Source organism: Falco naumanni, chromosome 8 (genome assembly GCF_017639655.2).
Source record: "Falco naumanni isolate bFalNau1 chromosome 8, bFalNau1.pat, whole genome shotgun sequence".
Taxonomy (NCBI): domain Eukaryota; kingdom Metazoa; phylum Chordata; class Aves; order Falconiformes; family Falconidae; genus Falco; species Falco naumanni.
The window spans coordinates 60,599,082-60,617,184 of record NC_054061.1 but is presented as its reverse complement, the minus strand read 5'-3'; the positions used below and the strand labels follow the sequence as shown (position 1 = coordinate 60,617,184).

The window sequence follows — 18,103 nt, the reverse complement described above, 5'->3', positions numbered from 1 at the left end:
TTAAAATTGCTACATATCCTCTTGTTTAAAGAATGGTGCAGATGACTGTGCTGAGAGGGGTTGCAAACAGTGAGAGAATCCGTCAGTGATGGTGCTGATCCCTTAACTTCAGCGCAACTGCAAGTGTTCACGCAGACTGAGGGTGAGGGTCTGGGTGTCCGGTCTGTGCCGATCAGTCTTTTGCTCATTTAATGCAATTCTGCCCCTGTCCCGTGTAATCATCAGATTTGTGACAACAGGTGGATGCTGGGGAGGGACTGTAAGCCTCGAAGTATTTTGCTTTAAACTTTGAATAAGGTCCTGGTGAATGAAAATAGAGAAGAATTGTGGGTGGTCTAGGAGTAGAAAGTGAATTTATTATGTGCATCTAGTATACATTGCAACATTACTGGAAGTCTGAACTCTGACAGGAATTTCTGAAAAGAGCCAGGCAGCACAGTACTCTGCCAAGGAGATGTACGTTGGTGTGGTAGCGGCTCCTTTTTAGATCACCCTTTTCTTTAGGGCAGGAGTTATGTTATACTTTTTTATATGTGTTTGCGCATATGTATATAATATACTATATAGCGTGCACATGCACACTAAATAGTATATACTATATAGTATATATATAAATGTATGTACATAAAAGACAGATAGCTGCTTTTGGCCATTCATGGAGGTTTGGAAGGTCTGAGTGCAGCACACGTGCATGCCAGTTCTGCCTGGTATGAGATACAACAGGACCCTGTGATCTAGAAATTACCATGAACCTCTAGTGCACTTTGGGGATAGATGCCAGGTATTTCTCATCCTCTGGGAGCTTGCTTAGAACAGAGTGATAGGTATCTATGGGAAAAACAGATGCTGATCAAGGGACTGAAAGTGAAAATCTGTAACTGGTGTAAAGTGGGGAAGATCCAGTCTACTGATAGCTAATGATTTTTCAGAGCTGTGACTCTGAATCGGCTGAAAATGCAACACTGTATTTCCAGACTTTTTCAAGTGTAAGAAATCCGAGTACCTTTGGTGATGCTCTTGATGACTGTAATATTCTGAAGGAGCTAAAAGATTAGAGTTCATTCAAAAGCTGTGGTAAATCTGAAGTATGATGGCCCTAATTGCTCAGCTGGATTTCGGTAGGTGGGCAGAACAAAACATGTTAATTCGCACCGAGGTGTTTTAGTCTTGCTTCACACAGAAAGAAGAGTAGTGACTCAGGCAATAAAAGTCATCTCTTAAAGGACTCGAACATAAGTATCTTACAGGCTTTGAAGAACCGAGATAATGATCCCATTTCTGTCCTTATGATCATAATGAGCATTGGACTTTACTGTTGTTGTCAAGAGCATGTTCCAATGTATTTAGTACTTTGCTGAACTGGACTCCTACTTCTAAACTGATGGTAAAAAAAACAACAAACAAAACAAATGGTTGTTTACTCCTAAATCGTTAGTTTCTTTTCTAATGAATGAGGTGTTGTGGATGACTTCTCCCTATGGAGTTACTGATGCTTACAAAACTTTATTGAGCAGTTCTGGAATGGGAAATTGTAGTGTTAAGGCATCTTCTTGATACAACACTGACAGATATGTAAGGTGGTGAAGTAAAGGAGAGATACTTTGGTTTGTTAGTTTTTTGTTGTTTTCTTTTTCCTTAGGGAAAGAGTTTCAGGGGAGGAATTTTGGGTTTGGAGGAAAAAGGTGAAGTGGAAGGGTTTTGTGGTTCAGAAAATGAAATTATGTGGAAGCATAAAAGGTAGGAAATGAAGGCACTCTTGGAGGATGAGACAGACCTTGAAGCTCGGGTGATCCTGTGGTAAGCTGGAGTTTGTCTGAACCAAGCAAAATGTTATTTGAGCTTCTCCAGGGAGTCACTCAAAAAATATCGAAGAGAGATTGTGGATGGTACCATGTTTGTATGCCAGGCTGCTGCTTCAATCACAGAATGCTGTTTAAATGCAAAACCTGTGATAATTCCCTACTCATGTAGAGTGCCTAGGGCCCTAGAGGGGACCTTTAGGTCCTTCGTGAAAGGTCCTGGATGCTGAGGTTGAAAGAAGTAAAGGGGCTGTTCTTGTTGCTTGTATTGCAGTCTTAAACACTGTGTGAAAGATGTGGTTGGTGATGCGTTTCATGTACACAAATAGTCACTGCTAATGATCTACTGCATTAGAGAGGAAAAAATGGCACACTGAAAGGTGTTCATGCATGATGAGATTTCAGTGCCTCTAAATGTAACACAATAATGCTTTTCATGGTACTAAAGCCCACTGAAATTAATGGGTGTCTTTTGATTGATGCAAGTGGCTCTGTCCCCCAAGGGTTATCATTTAATAGCATTGAAGGCTAAGTAATAATAAAAAAGAGAGTTGTTTTTTTTTTTTCAGCTGTCTATGCATTACCATCATGTAATTTTGGAGATAGATAAGCTAGGTTGCGTATTTTCACTGTTAAACTGAGTCCAAGGTGATGTGCAGGATTCCTGGCTTCCTCCTGGTGATTTCCACTTCAAAGCCCAAACCAGGTCTGGTCACATAAAACCGCAATTGTAAGTCAGGGTTCCCCATGTTCATACAGATTTCTGAGTGCAACAAAAGACGGAGTATACACCAGCAGAGGAGCACGGTCACAGGGTGCCCACATAGCCTGAATTGTTCCCTAAAAGTTGAGTCTAATATCTAAGTTGCATCCCTTACCCATGGATGCTTCACAGATTTTTATTCTTTTTCAAAAGAGAAAATGAACAGCATTTCTGTGTTTTTATGCATTCACATGCACCTGATTGCAGCTCCTAACTCTAACCAGTTAACTGGTGCAAAAAGATGTCAGTATTCATAGAGCTTTGCTTTGGAAAAAAAAACGGTCTTGTAACTTGGATGCTGCTTTCTTGGGCTTTTAAAGGCTCATATCAAAGAAACAATAGTAGGATAAAATTAAAAAGATCTGAAAAATGATAAAGTAGTTTTGAAAGGAGGAACTACGGGAAATAGAAAGTAGATTAAGTTCAAAGCAAACAGTAGCTGGAGGTGATGACGGCTGGTTTGTTTTAAACTGTGCATCCCTACTTGAATTTTAATTCATTCAAAACCTTTTTAGTATGGACTATTTGCCTGACAAAAGTTCATAATGCTTCATCCCTGAAGTATGGAAGGATATCCAACAAATAAGAGCAGGAGAGCCTGCAGGAAAGCCTTTCATTTCCTCTGTCCCAGAAACCATAATCCTGCAGGAGGGCAAAGTAATGGCTGGTATGTATCTTTTCAAAGAACATTTATCAATGTTTTGCATCTAACTGCCGGGGTGGGTAGGATTTCTTCTTTACTGACTTTTTTTTTTTTACATACAGATATATTTTTTTAAATGCTCATTTTCGTTATGTATGGAGCAAGAATTGGGACAGTCCCAAAGTCAAGTTAAAAATGAAATTGAAATAAAAATATGTGACTTTATTCAAATGCATAATGCAGGAACAGTCTCCGATAGGTAAAGATACCTCTATTTTTTTTTTTTTTCACACTGGATTTTTCTTACAATGCCTTATTAACAGTAACAAGGGTAACGTTGCCATTTCCCACTGTTACATAAAGGCAAAATAGGAAATGGGTTTGTTTCAACTTCCTTCTTAAACTTTAAGAAGTTATGCAACACTTATGAAAGTGGAGTAAGGATATTCTTTCCCTGACCTAGCTCTATTCTTCCTCTAGTAGGATTTAAATTAAAGTATGTTGGTCTGCAGACATGAGAGTTGACTTGAACCATCCTGGAAGCTGCCAGCCTGTGCTTGAGAGGAAGCTGCTTCTGGGTTTTCCCTAGCCAGGCTGGATGACTTGAGGCAACCTTGAAGAGGTGTCATGACTCAGTAGTAATGAAAAAGATAGAATCAGGTCAGGTCAACAAAAATATTTTTTCTCAGCTTGACTTGGGATGTTTTTTAACAAGGCTTTTTTGGTATAAAGTTTGCTCTAGCGAACCTCGATGTTTTCTTGACTGAAATAGGTCATTTCAAACATCCTGAAGATGAAAGGAAAGGCTTTCGAGTGGATGTATCTAATAAAAGCACCTTCCTTGGTATTCCAGTAATCCAGTGCTTTCCAACAACAACAACAATAAAAAATTGTAGAAAAATTCCTGATTGGCTAATTGGCTTGCTTTTATATTCAGTCTGGAGGATTTTCTCATCCCTAACCTTTATAGAAATGAACTGGGCTATACTCACATGTTACTGACATTGTTACTTCTGCACACTGAAAGAAGGAAACTGCTATTGCTTCTGTATAAGTAATAAATAAGTTTAACTTGTGTAGAAGTTAAACTCTGTCTTGGACATGAGATGCACCTGAACCACTGTCTCTTTCTCATGCACATGTGTGTGCTGGACTTCAGATTACACTTAAAACCAGGCTGCTCCTTTATAACCTTCATCCCTGCTGCCCTGCAGAAGGCAGCTAGGATGCCCTGAGGGCTGCCAAAGCCTTTCAATGTCATCTTGAAACCAGAAGTTGCTGACTAAGCTGTCTGAAGTGTGGTAAAGGTAATGGTAGCAGAACAGAAACAGAGGCGCTGTTCCTGGAATTTTAGCAGACTTTCTTGCTTACCATTCTTTTTTTTTCATTTTTCAGAGGCCCAGTGTTTCAGCAAATGAGTAGCTTTGCTGTACAAACAGCATATTACGAGTATAGCTTTCCAGCAATACCTTCCTACTCCACCCAAACACTGGGTAGTTTTTGCTGCAGTTTGAAATGCTGAGCCTGTTGGAATGCAAAGATTTTTAATTATGGAATTGAATTTTCTTACTAATTACAAATCTTTATTTTTAGTGGAAATAGAGGGTGATATTAGCCAGCAAGGATACATTTAGGGGATTACATGAGTCCACTTTGCAAACCGCAATGTAGAAAAGCTTTGTGGAAAAGGCAATGTGTAATGATAGGTTTCTATTGAACTTTGAAGTGTAGAGCTTCAAAGAGTGAGGATGTTTGGGCAGCAGCAAGTGTGTTTCTCTTAGATGTAATAAGAAAAGACATCCATATACATTTTGTCTGACTTCAAAGGATCTAAATCCTACAAAACAAGGAAGGCAAACCAGTTCTTTTGCAGTGCATGGTTATTTTATCAGTTAGGCTTTGGGTTTTATAGCATATGTGAAACTAAAACAGTGGAATTTGTAAGAGTTTGGATAGATGGGTGCAGAGAAGACCAGACTGGAGTTTGGGGCTATTTAATGAATTTTCCCTTTGCCGTTTGTTAGATCTGATTGCCTTCTACAAGGAGATAATTGGCTTGGTGTGTGAAGGAAGAGCAGTGGATGCTGTTTACTTTTAGTTAGCAAGGCTTTTGATGGCATCTCTGGCAGCATCCATAGGCAAACTGGTGAAATATTCGGCCCTGTGTTTGGTATGGGACTGAAGGAGTGGACAAGGTGAATAATGAACACCTGGTGGGGCTATCAAGTTCAAAGAGGAATGGCTGGCCGTTCAAAGTCCAAAATCACAGAATCGTTTAGGTCGAAAAAGACCTTAAAGATCAAGTCCAACCATTAATTTAGCACTGCCAAGTCCACCACTAAACCACTCAAGGCTCAGTGCTGGGACCATCAAGAAATGGTTATTGCAGAACTTGGCTGACAGCACAATCTTACCCTGCATGGCTTGTTGCTTGGGCAATCTGTTGCTGGCTGACTGGACAACCAAGATGGCTTCTTGTGGGTTTCCGATAGATTTGCTACAGGAGTCCAAACGTCCCATGAGTGGAAACTGTGTCGTGCTAATACTGGCACAGGAAGCAGTTAAGAGAATTTTCTTCACAGCCAAAATGCATTATTTTTAACTGATGCGCAGCAGTCCGAGATTGGATTTTGGAAAGATCAAAATGAACCATTCATGGATTCCACAACCATGAGCCAAAGTAGACAGTAGAGGAATATTACATTTTCATTATAATCTTGCTATTTTAGACTTAGGTTTAAATACATTAGAGACAGTTCCTCATGTCCTGGTAAAATTTGCTTCAATTTGCCATAGCAGCAGGCTGGGCAAAATTACCACCAACAGGGCATGTTTCCTTCCAGAATTGAGCCTCTTACGTTTTAGAAAACATGCTAATTGCAGTTTTAATTCTGTTTTAATTTTAAAGACAGTGCCTATATTGCTGAACTTGTGTGTTCAGCAGCGCCGAGCCCTGGCCCTGTTCTGCCTCCACTGACGGCAATGCTCTTGCTGCTTGTAAGCTCCTGGCCAAAAGATTCTGCTGTTTCTGTGGGACCGGCCTGTCTTCATGCAAATGAGAGTGATTCTGCTTAAAATGTCATCCCAGAGTCAAGAATGTGCTCCAACACTTTGCTTAGAAAAACAAACGATCTCTGTTGCCTCAAGCCTCTTTTGAAATAATAAAACATAATAATTGACCGTGATAAGCACTCCTTCCTTTTAGGCTTTTACTGCAATGAGTCAGGAAGAAAACTGTGGTACAGGCGGCTGTAGCTGAGCTGACTTCACTGTAACTACGCTGCGAGACGAAGTCCAAGCTGGGCGCTTGTGGCCGCATGGGCTCGGGCAGAGACCGGGCACGCTGCTCCTGACTTCAGCTTTTGACTGATTTGCTCCAACTGCTGAAATTGCGGCAGTGTTTTTTCAGGTTTGCCCTGAATGCCTCCCCATTACAAACTGTGCACAGCCTTAGACATTTGGAAGTAATTTTATTTCCCACTGTATGCTTGAGGCTTGACTGCTGTCATCTGAGAACATTTGCATAAGCACCGCAGGCTCTTCAAACTCCCTCCTTCACCCTGCTCTCCTACAGGCACCAAGCAATGTGTCCAGCCATCCTAATTGTGAACCAAAGTAAACCCAATGAAAAACAAAGTAAAATCATCTAATTGTATTCATGGCATAACTAGTGAGTTAGTTTAAGTGCTCTCAAGGTATGCAGATCTAAGACACTGCCGTACCCAACAGAAAAGGACCCGCCTGACCCATCTTTCAGCAACGTGCCACTGCTGCACAGTTCCCTGCCGGTAGCGTAAGATGTTTAGAAAGGTTGAGTCTGGTACAGTAGCTCAGGAACAGTGAGGTAAATATGCAGATACAAAATCATCAGATGATCTTAGGGAATTGAATAGTATAATAAACATTGGATAATGCTGTGGGACCGGCAAGAGAAATCCTTCTTACAGGAAGGGATCCCAATATATTCTGCCTTTTTATCTAGTGTGTGTTGAATCTTGTAATAAAAAAAAAGTCTTTGATCATTCTGTGTTGGAAATTAACTTTATCCATCAAAAGGCAAGAAAAACTATTCACACTGATGGAGACATAAATACCTGACCCTGTGAGTTGGGGAAATAAGGACCTCCAAACCAAATGTAGGGTAGTGTTGTTTCCAGCCAGTAAAGGAAGAGGTGGAGAAGCAGCTGTGTACTTGGGATGTTAATTTAAAATTCATTCAGAGGAGTCTAACTGTATCCTAAGTGTAGTTTTTCCATTTCAGTTTTCCTTATTCAGCCCAATCTGGAATCACAATGCTGAGTGAAAACCAGAATCATTTATTTTGGCACAATTTTCTGGAAGAGACAAAACCCAGTTGCCAGATCACACTCTGAGAGCCCTTTACCTGGAAGATGTCCTTCCCTCCCGAGTCAGGGTACATGGGTTTGCTGTTGCTTTCTGCCTCTGGGCTGTCGTGTAGAGCTTGGAGGTTGGACTTTCTTGGCTGATGAATCTCGGAAGTGACCTTCCTCCCCTTAGTGCCATCCAGAAGAGACTGGCCAGCTGCAAAGTGTATATCTTTAGTAAGGCTTTAGTTAACTGCTGTAGCAATTTCAACAGTTAATTAAGTCTCTGCTTGGGAACTGACTTGTACCTTGATACTTGGCAGTATTTATCATGACATTATTTGTGGACTTTTCAGGAAAAACAGTCGAGTCTGTAATTTTCCACTCCTAAAATACATGTTTTAAAATTATCTGCATCATTTAGGAGAACACCCTGGGACTTTTCTGCTTCTGAAATGAGGCACAAAGGGTTGCGGCTCCTTGTCTAGAGGGCTGAACCCCCCCGTCACATTGGAAACTCATTTGGAATTAAGGCCATTCAGTGTCCATTAATCTGTGGAATGCTTTTAAACCATTATTGTCAACTTTGCAAATTATCCTCTAGGATTTTTTTAAAGCAGGAACTCTGCAGAATGGATTGAAGAACCCCACCTCTCTTTCCTAAGAAACAGTTCTGATGTAAACCTGGTTTCCTACAGGTTTGTGTTTTAAACTGTGTTCCTGTGCCCATTTCCAAAAGTATGTTGAGAGGGGTTTGTTGTTATCCACTTGTTCTATGAGGGAGTCTTGGTGGGGCACTAACCTGGAGCTCCCTTCTCTTCCTAACTGTGTGTGTTCGCAACATTTGCAGGAGCACAGTTGCCTTAGTGACCTGGTCTCTCAAGGTCTCTGTCAAACCTGGCCAAAATCAGCCACTGGAATCAAATGGGCTTGGGGCTGCGAATGTCACGGGGCAGCCAGTGGGGTCGCACAAGACTAATTTCATAGAATGATTTAGATTGGAAAAGATCTTTAAGATCACCAAGTCCAGCCGTTAACTCAGGGCTGCCCAGCCCACCGCTGAACCATGGCCCTAAGCTCCACATCTACATGTCTTTTAAACCCCGCCAGGGATGGTGACCCCACCATCCCCCCGGGCAGCCTGTCCCAGGACTTCACCGTCCTTTTGGTGAGGAAATGTTCCCTCACACCCAATCTAAACCTCCCCTGGTGCAACTTGGGGCTGTTTCCTCTAGTCCTATGGCTTAGGAAACCATAGGGGAAATGCATGAAGACATGTTCACCCCGACCTTCAGCGGGTGTACAACACCACAGAGCCACAGACTTTGAGCAAGCCATCTTATTTTAGACCAGTGAATGTCTGTGCTAGTTATTCTATTAGACAGCCCTGTAATGAATAAATCCTCTGCATGATACTTTCGATGAATCTGTGTGTGTCATTCATTGCTTGCTCTCCTGGCTATGTAGGGAGCCTTAAAATGACTTTGAAGCCACGGAGTGAACATTCATCTTACTGTAACCCTCAGTGAATTAGCAATGTGTTACAGACCTTGTTAGTGGTTAGTGTTTCCAAGAGAATGCTGGGTTATTTGGATTTAAGTGCATTGTTGTACTGTAGCTGTTACCTGAAGCTCATAGAGACATACGATGTATCCCGAATGGAAATGGCTGAATGCAAATTTGATTTAATTTTGACAGTCGAAGGTTTCCTATTAAGTGAATTGTGAATTGGTTCAGCCTTTTATTAGTAAGGGATTCCAGGTTCATCCTCGTGTATGTAAGTGTAAAGTACACGCGTACAATGTAAGCACTGATAATTGTTAACAATAATTGCTTCTGTACAACAGATGCAAAATAGGTTTTGTATTTGTCAGCGCTCCTGAAAATCACTTGATTTTCAAAATAATTGGTGTTTACCTTATAATTTGCATGGTGTGGTAATTTGGATAGTATTTTATTACCACTCAAAAAGAGTTATCAAAGATAAACAAAACAGGTGGTCTGATTCTTATTGGAGTAAATTAGAGGCTTTTTTTCCATTCATTTAATGGGAACGGGATCAAGCTTTACATTACTGTTGCAACAGGCTGACAATAAAAGATTATTTAATGCCCAGTGCCTCTTGTCCCTCTCTTGGCAGTTGGTACCCGTGCATGACAGTACATCTGCAATATGGTTGTTGGCACGTATCACCTTTCACTTTGATTTATTTCTGCACCTCTAATATGTGAGTTAGCAGGATTAAATTTTGTAATGCATAACTTGAAACTTAGCTTTTCAAGTGCTAGGAATTTTTTTTTTCCCCAAACTTAAAAAACGCTGTATCTATGTAATCTTATGTTTCCTTGCACTTTGTAGAAACTAGAATCTGGATGACAAAGAGAGGATGAGAAGCTACCTGCGCAAGCTGTTTTATTTCCAGCCCTTTTTTCATTAAATAACCATACCTCTTCTGTTCCAGTCTTTTTATATTAAGCAGCATAAAAACGTTGGGATTTGGTTACAGTATGCATCAAGAAGTCCCTCTTAGCAGAAGAAAATGTGAAACTGGCCGCCTGTGCTTTCAATACCAGTCATCATCTTTCTGCCTCTGTTGGGCTATGTTCTCTGCTGCTGTAGGTTTGTCAGCCTTTAGGCTCCTTTAATTATTGCATTGGTAGGACTAGTAAAAATGCAATGAAATGGAGCCTGCTTTGCTGTCAAATCCCCTTTTTCCCCTTACCGTTTCATTGATAAAGTTGTTAATGTGTGCAGAAAACCTATATATCTGCAGGTTTTGCTCCAGCCATTTTTCCCCCAAGCACTGAGAGTGTATTCCCTTCCAATGGTACACCCACCATCTCCTCGGCTGGGTGCCGGCGGACAGCTGCTTCCATAACAGGTTGTCTGAAAGCAGAGACAGGTAATGGGACTGAAGTTTGCAGTTTTGCAGATGTTTCTGCAAGGAAAAATAAGACCTTAGGTTGTCAGCTTCACCAAGCTGTTTGTACATGTGGAATAGTCTTTTCTCCCCCTTCTTACCCTTTGCTTTTAAAATATTTTTGCTCAAGACACTGTGGTTTTCTACCTCCCTCTCCCACCACACTTAATTTTCTTGTGGTGTTATTTTCCTTCTTTTTTTCCTCTTTGTTCTGTCTGGTTCCATGCCCAGGCCTTTTCTGTTTCACATGCAGACGCAAACCAGAAGTCGATGAAGGCAGTAAGGGTACAATCGTGTGGAGTGACTTTAAACGGCAAAGCAAGCAACACTGAATTTGCAGGTGTTGCTTTAAAAACGCTGTGTATCTGGTAGTGGAGGACTGAAACGGATTCATATGCTGGCTTTTAAAACACTGGCCTGTTGTTGGCTTCTTGAGGAGTTGAATTAACTTGGAGAGACATTTAATGGAAAGGAAAAGAACCTCAGTGTAACATGCCCAAAGCAAGGTGTGCCTTGCACACCTCTACTGGGCCTGAACTTCTTTGGCTTGACGCATGCTTGTGGTGATTGATGGGCTTTGACAGCCATCTAGTGGCTGGCATGGGGGTTCTCCCCCTCCCCCACCCCCCACCCCCCAAAAAATTTCAGTGTGGTCTCAAAACCGGGCCTGGGTATGTCAGTGCACGATGTGATTTTTAGTTCCAACCTGTTGATGCGTAGCCTCGGGGTATGATGGCTTCGTGTGTTGGCTGAACTGGCTATTTGACTTCTGGTCAAATAGTTCCACAGAGCGAAACTGAGACGCTGACAGATCAATGTATAGCAGAAAAGTAACGGCGTTGTTCTCACTGCGCTTTTCATGGAAATCCTCCTTCATGAAGGTTGGTTGTGCAAGCTCGTGGATGAATGAGGCCTTAAATATATCATCAGGCATTTCTTCTACCTTGCCTTTTATATTTGCAGGCTGCTTTGAAACTCATTTTCACCGACTTCAATGGATTCGCAGCCCTGTGGATTCTCTAGTCGGGTCCGGTACCAGAGTTGTACTTTTTGTTGGTGAGAAAGGCATGAGGTACTGGGCTAGCGGAGCCTTTTGCCATGTGCAGAATTCCCAAAGCCGCTTCTCAAACCCTTCCTCACCTTGTGTTACAACTGCAGGGGCAGCAAGAAGAGGTGACGTAAAGAGTTTGGGAACTGGTCTCTGTAATTAAAAAAACCAACTTGCAGATTTCCAAACCAGAGTGGAAATGACAGAACAATTCCTGTGTGTCGTTCCTGGTCTGGGTGTAGGTGAATAACGTGCCTGTGGTTCAGGTCCGAGAGTAAAATGTCAAACTGTGTTTGTGGAAGGAGATGGCTCTGAAATAGCTGCTCTTCGCAGGTTACTCTCTGTGCGATGCCGTCGTAGCAAAAAGGAGAACAATAAGCACCAAAGTAATCAAAAGTTTTAAAATAAAAAAAAGAAAAGATTACTGTTAAAATAATTACTTTTTTCTGGCAGTATTGTGGGGTGGGTTTGGGGTTTTTTTGGTTATCTTTTTAATGGTCAGCAACCTGATTGGAAAACGGACGGCTTCGTACGCTTCCAGGAGTTGGTCTGCACTTTCCCCCCACCTTTGTCCGACTTCCCCCCACCTTTGTCCTCCTTCCCTCCACCTTTGTCCTCCTTCCCCCCACCTTTGTCCTCCTTCCCCCCACCTTTGTCCTCCTTCCCCCCACCTTTGTCCTCCTTCCCCCCACCTTTGTCCTCCTTCCCCCCACCTTTGTCCTCCTTCCCCCCACCTTTGTCCTCCTTCCCCCCACCTTTGTCCTCCTTCCCCCCACCTTTGTCCTCCTTCCCCCCACCTTTGTCCGACTTCCCCCCACCTTTGTCCGACTTCCCCCCACCTTTGTCCGACTTCCCCCCACCTTTGTCCGACTTCCCCCCACCTTTGTCCGACTTCCCCCCACCTTTGTCCGACTTCCCCCCACCTTTGTCCGACTTCCCCCCACCTTTGTCCGACTTCCCCCCACCTTTGTCCGACTTCCCCCCACCTTTGTCCGACTTCCCCCCACCTTTGTCCGACTTCCCCCCCACCTTTGTCCGACTTCCCCCCACCTTTGTCCGACTTCCCCCCACCTTTGTCCGACTTCCCCCCACCTTTGTCCGACTTCCCCCCACCTTTGTCCGACTTCCCCCCACCTTTGTCCGACTTCCCCCCACCTTTGTCCGACTTCCCCCCACCTTTGTCCGACTTCCCCCCACCTTTGTCCGACTTCCCCCCACCTTTGTCCGACTTCCCCCCACCTTTGTCCGACTTCCCCCCACCTTTGTCCGACTTCCCCCCACCTTTGTCCGACTTCCCCCCACCTTTGTCCGACTTCCCCCACCGAGCAGCCCCCCGGCAGGAGCTGGGCACCACCTGGCTCAGCGCCGGTTTGCCGAAGCAGTTGCTACGTGCTTTATTTGAAGTTCTGACAGAATGCTGACTTGGGGCTCGGGAACTTTTGAAATTTCCTTTATGCAAACTGCTGCTCTTCTGAGCAGCGAGAGGAGTTCTGCGGGCGAGACGTTAGGGAAGACACAGCCCATATGGCAGCCACCTGGGGGGGAAGGCGAACTGTGTCAGACAGCGCGCTATGTCAGGCACCCAAGGGAGCGGCGAGGGCAGTGCTGTCCAAAACACGGCCTGCGCGTCGGGAGGTGATTCTCACCCTGTCAGAAATCAGAAACGGACTGTCCGGCGCACTCGGCCGAGGTCTGCAGCACCCCTGCAGCTGGTGCGCTGACCCAACCCACGAGGGGAGCCCTGACGCGGTGGGAGTTTGGTTTCGGTCTCTGTTAGCGAGCTGCAGAAGTTAGGGATGGCAGGCAACAGTTCAATGAGACATCTGCTTCGTTTCTCCGAGCTTTGACATTGATGGAGTGACTGGGCTTGAGTTGAGGCATGAAACTGAAATTCCAAATCTGTTCGTATTTATTACTTTGTGATTTTCTGTTTACAGCTGGTTTAAATTAGGACAGAAATGCATAGAACAGTGAAACTGGCCTTGTGCTTGGAGCTGCTAATTTGTACGCTAATTACAGGTTTTCCTTGAAAATAATGGTCGTGATCTTTGACTAGCAGGATGTGTCATGTATGCATAGTACCTGTGTGCGTATATTTATAAATATAATATTTTATATATATATATATATATAGCCCCTATTCCCAGTCTTGTATCAGAAATTTTAGGGCTGTAGTGCTGTTTGGGAATTTTCAAATAATGGTTTTAACTGGATTGTACAGTTCCAAACACATTGTTGATAGGAACGTTTCTGTTGTCAGATGGAGCTCCCACCCAGGTAAAAATAATCTCTGCAGCATGCCAGAGGTCAGAAGAATAATTTGGGGACTGCATGTGACAGCTTCCCTGAGTGTGACTCAGGGCACCTTGGCACAGAGTTCTTGGTTTGCAGGTTGGTGACCTGTCTAGGGACAGCCCAGGGACAGTTATTGCTTTTGCAGGAGCTGGTATTCCTTTAGAGGCTGAAATATTTTTTGGGCCAGAGTGATTGTTGTGGGGTTTTTTTTTGGTTTGTATGTTGCTTTTTTTTTTTTTTTTTTTTTCTGATAGAGCATTTTGTAAAATGTTGGATACCCCAAGGAAAGTTTCCACTTCACTTGATTTTTTTAATTCTTTATCAGACTTGTTTTATTTTCAGGGGGAAAAACTGAGACATACTCACCTTATGATTAAAAAACTAGTCCAGGTATTTGGAGTATTTGCCTACATTGTAGGAAGAAACCAAAGGCATAGACTTAAGTATGGATAGAACAGTACCTAAACAGGTGGTTATGTCCTCTTAAATGCTGCCATCGGTCCAACGGGGAAATTTTTAAAATTTCTAAGTTATAAATTCAACACAGAGAATTTGTTCCACCTTGGTGACTGTAGATTTGTTGGAGAGGAGAGAGCAAAAATTATATTGAATGGCTTTCTAAATAATTAGTAAGAAATTGATTCTAAACTGGAATTCAAGGAAAAGAAAGAAAAGGAATAGCATTGAGACAAGAAACAAACATTCTGTAAACAGAGTGGATTAGGTTAAAAATTACATATGTAATTTGAATAAAATAGAATGACCTCGTTACAAATTTATGAATATATGCATAGATAGGACGTGTGCAGCTAGTCAGTCAGTGCTGTTCCTGTGTGAATGGCCACACAACAATGGTCTTTCATATATAGTTAATATATATAAGAAGTGTTTTGTATATAGTTGATGTATATCCATAGCAATGATTTATTGCTGGGGCAATGTATAGGGCTATGACCAGCTGGATTATAAAACCTGAGCACAAGAAGTAGTTTGAGGAGCATCTCTGTGCTCAGCTGGAGGCACTGCTGCAAGTGCCCTTGCGATAGAGACCGCTGTTGCCACTGCTCAGTGACTGACTGTCCCGTTTGGAAAATGTGATTCTCTGTGTTGGTATTCCCTTACACCAAGACCCCGGTAAATGAGGTTTTGTTGGGTTTTTTTCTTTTCTTTTCAACAAGGACTGCTGTGCCTGTTCCACACTGTGGTAGGGCTGGCTGTGCAGGCTACCTGCAGCAGGTAGGGCATGCTGTTTGGTACAGAAGTCTCACAGTTCTCCTCCCCAGGCATCTCTAATGCACAACAGTTGTAAAGAGCAGGCAGGTGGCAGGAGTTCCTCAGCATGGAGTTAGCACTCCGCTGAGCAGAACGCCATCCCGAGGCTTGGGGGGCAATGTTCCTTTGATACTGCGGTGGGTTTGTGCGCTCCATGACGACTCTGTTTTACTCCTTTCTGATTAAGAGCTAAGGTGGTAAAGTAAGAAAGACATTTAACATGACTGATATTTAAAAATCCTTAACATCAACTTCAGCTATGCTAGTGGACTGTTTTCTTCGTGTATGTGATGCTGCTTCTCGTCTCCAGCTGTGCTTTTCCCTTGTCCAGACCTACTCCTCCTTTGATTTCACAGTTGGAAAACATGTTGTATATTCTCTCTCCTATCTCAGGAGAAGATGTTGAAGAAATAGCCTGCACTCAGAATGGCCAGATGTACTTGAACAGGGATATTTGGAAGCCCTCACCATGCCAAATTTGCGTCTGTGACAATGGAGCTATTCTCTGTGATGAAATCCAGTGTCAAGACGTGCTGGAGTGTGAGAACCCGCAGGTGCCCCCGGGAGAGTGCTGTCCTGTGTGTCCCCACACAACACGCAACTTTGACACCACCATCGGTAAGATTGCTTTCCAGTTTGCTTTTTTTTTTGAGAAGAGAGACAGCCCAGAGGGTCAGGAACCTCCTAATACTGCAATTTCTAATAGTATTTCCATGGCAAAGATTTAAATCTGAAAATAGTAGATACTTGGCAGTTATCTTCCATCTTGGGTTGCACCTGAGCTGGCTCTGGAAACAGTTTTCTTCTGGCTATGAATCTGGTATAAGCCCAAATGGTTTTGCAATAAAAGGCTGATCTGGATTCCAGCTTGGTATTTCAGAGAAGTTGAATTCTGGCTGCTTTTTGTGGTTTATCTGGAACTGAAAGATAAATATAGTAAGATAAGTATATGTAATAAGCATGTTAAGATAAATATATGTTTACTACATAATTTATATAATAAAATATGTGATACAAGGTCCCTCCAATAGGTGCATAAATATAAACACTAAAATGTAAGCAGTATAAAGTGTTTCCCCAAAGGGGAAACATGGACATGTGATCCTTTTGTGAGACATAAGAGTACCAGTCCATTTCTCCTTCCTAGAGAGACTTGGATGAAGCAATCCCCCTCAATTTTCCTACAAGAAAATCTCTTAACTTGTAATTAATGCTCATTAATACTGCGTATTGAATTATTCAAACTACGTTCTATATATAATAGTTAAAGCTATTTCTTCAGGAGAAATAATTGCTGATGATGAGCTTAATGTAGAGTAAAGCAGTGATAAAGAGCGTGGGACCTGTGTAATGGACCAATGGAGCAAGATATGACCAGCATTAATAAACAGACGGTGCATCCTGCTGTGTTTTGGGAGGCATTAGGTCAAGGCCACAAGGTACACGTAGTGAATAATCAAAGCAGTATGGAATCATTCCAGAATTCCTTACTGTTATTCAAGGTATTAATAAAACATTCCTCTGAAGGACTTTTGTGGGTATAAGTGTGGCTCTGAATGCAGGCATGTGATATTGCAGGTGCTTTTCAAACAAGGAAAGGTCAGAAATTGCTCGGTCAGCCCTATCTTTTAAAAAATACCATGTTATGTGTTGGGGGTCCAGCAATGCTGCTTGTATTGAAGTCAGTAATAAAGCATCCTTTGACTGCGCTGACAACCATCAGGCCAGCTTCAGGCAATTCTCCCAAAATGGCTTGCCTGAAGTGCTTTTTCTGATTCTGTGCCATGATGAAAGAGGCTGAGAATCAGGGGCCATCACTGCCAACCTTTCCTGTTCCTCACCCTGAACACGGGAGTACGCGTACCCCTGGGGGCTGCCCCAGCTCCCTGTAGGTGATACACCATCCTCCCTGCATCCAGGAGCAGGGGTGGCTCTAGCTGCAGCGACACCTTCACTCAACTCTTACCATGCCTTTTAGAATAAAAACATTAATTTCCTCTCTTTTCTTCTTTTGTCCTTTTTAATAGGTAGAGGAAGAAAGGTAAGACTTCCTTATATTTTTTTTTTCTCTCTCTTCTATTACAACTGTCAAAAGAATCATTTGCATCTCCTTGGAGCATTTCACAGATATTAAATATAATCTCTGTTAAACTCACCTAATTTTTCCTCTTGGTCTTCCTCAGCAGCTATGGAGATTGCAGTCCCCATGCAAAATATTCTGGGATGCAGGCAAAAATCCTGGTCTATAATATAGAGAATCCCCTGGCTGAAAATCCCTGCTGTCTACATCAAAGGCATTCCAGTTTCAGTAGTTTGGTTGTTTCATCTCTACCAATGCCACAAAATGAGGGAAGGGACCACTAGATCATCAGAAGCCAAACTATTAAAACTTCCAGCTTGTTTTTTTTGCTGAGACTCATCTGCTCCATGTGCAGCAGGCAGGAGCGGGACGATGCGTTCTTGCACAGAGCCATGGTTCTGTGGGCAGCAGCTCTCACCATATGCAATTAAACAAAGAGAAGATCTATTCTTATGAAAGAAATTAAATTATCTGCTAATAAATGAGCTTCTCAGTAAGCAACTACAAGAAATAATTGAAATAATTTTTAGGTGATCAAGTAGACACACTGACTGAAAGTGAGTAGCTCTCTGTGCAGAGGCAGTTCATGGAATTAAATGGACTGTAACCAACCTGTTATTACTTGATAAGCAAGGCAGGAAGTTTTTTATCTTTACAAATTTTTATTTTTTTTCCTTAATGAAATGGTTGCCACCAATCGGTCTAAACCCAGGTATTTTATGTAACATATAATCACCATCAATGCATTCAGCTCAAAGAAAAGTCAATTGGCAAATGCTGTGTCGTTCATGCTGAAGCTCTGTGGTATCACTTTGTGTTCTGTCCCTACACTGCAGGAGGACATGCAGCCTTTTTATGGCTGTAGATTTAATGATAGGAATTTTAATTTAATACCTTGAAGAAATGGAATGTGAAGTATTCTGTGGGCTCTGAATTTCATCTAATAACAGAACTACAA

The 18,103-nt window shown here is 42.5% G+C and overlaps 1 protein-coding gene across 1 annotated transcript in view; it reads left to right on the top strand.

Moving 5' to 3' along the window:
- Positions 1-18,103, top strand: part of COL5A2 (collagen type V alpha 2 chain) — a 113,278-nt gene that overhangs the window by 42,927 nt on the left and 52,248 nt on the right. The window contains exons 2-3 of the mRNA XM_040604135.1: positions 15,459-15,683; positions 17,093-17,106. Of these exons, the coding sequence (XP_040460069.1) occupies positions 15,459-15,683; positions 17,093-17,106 (239 nt within the window). The remainder of the gene's footprint in view (positions 1-15,458; positions 15,684-17,092; positions 17,107-18,103) is intronic.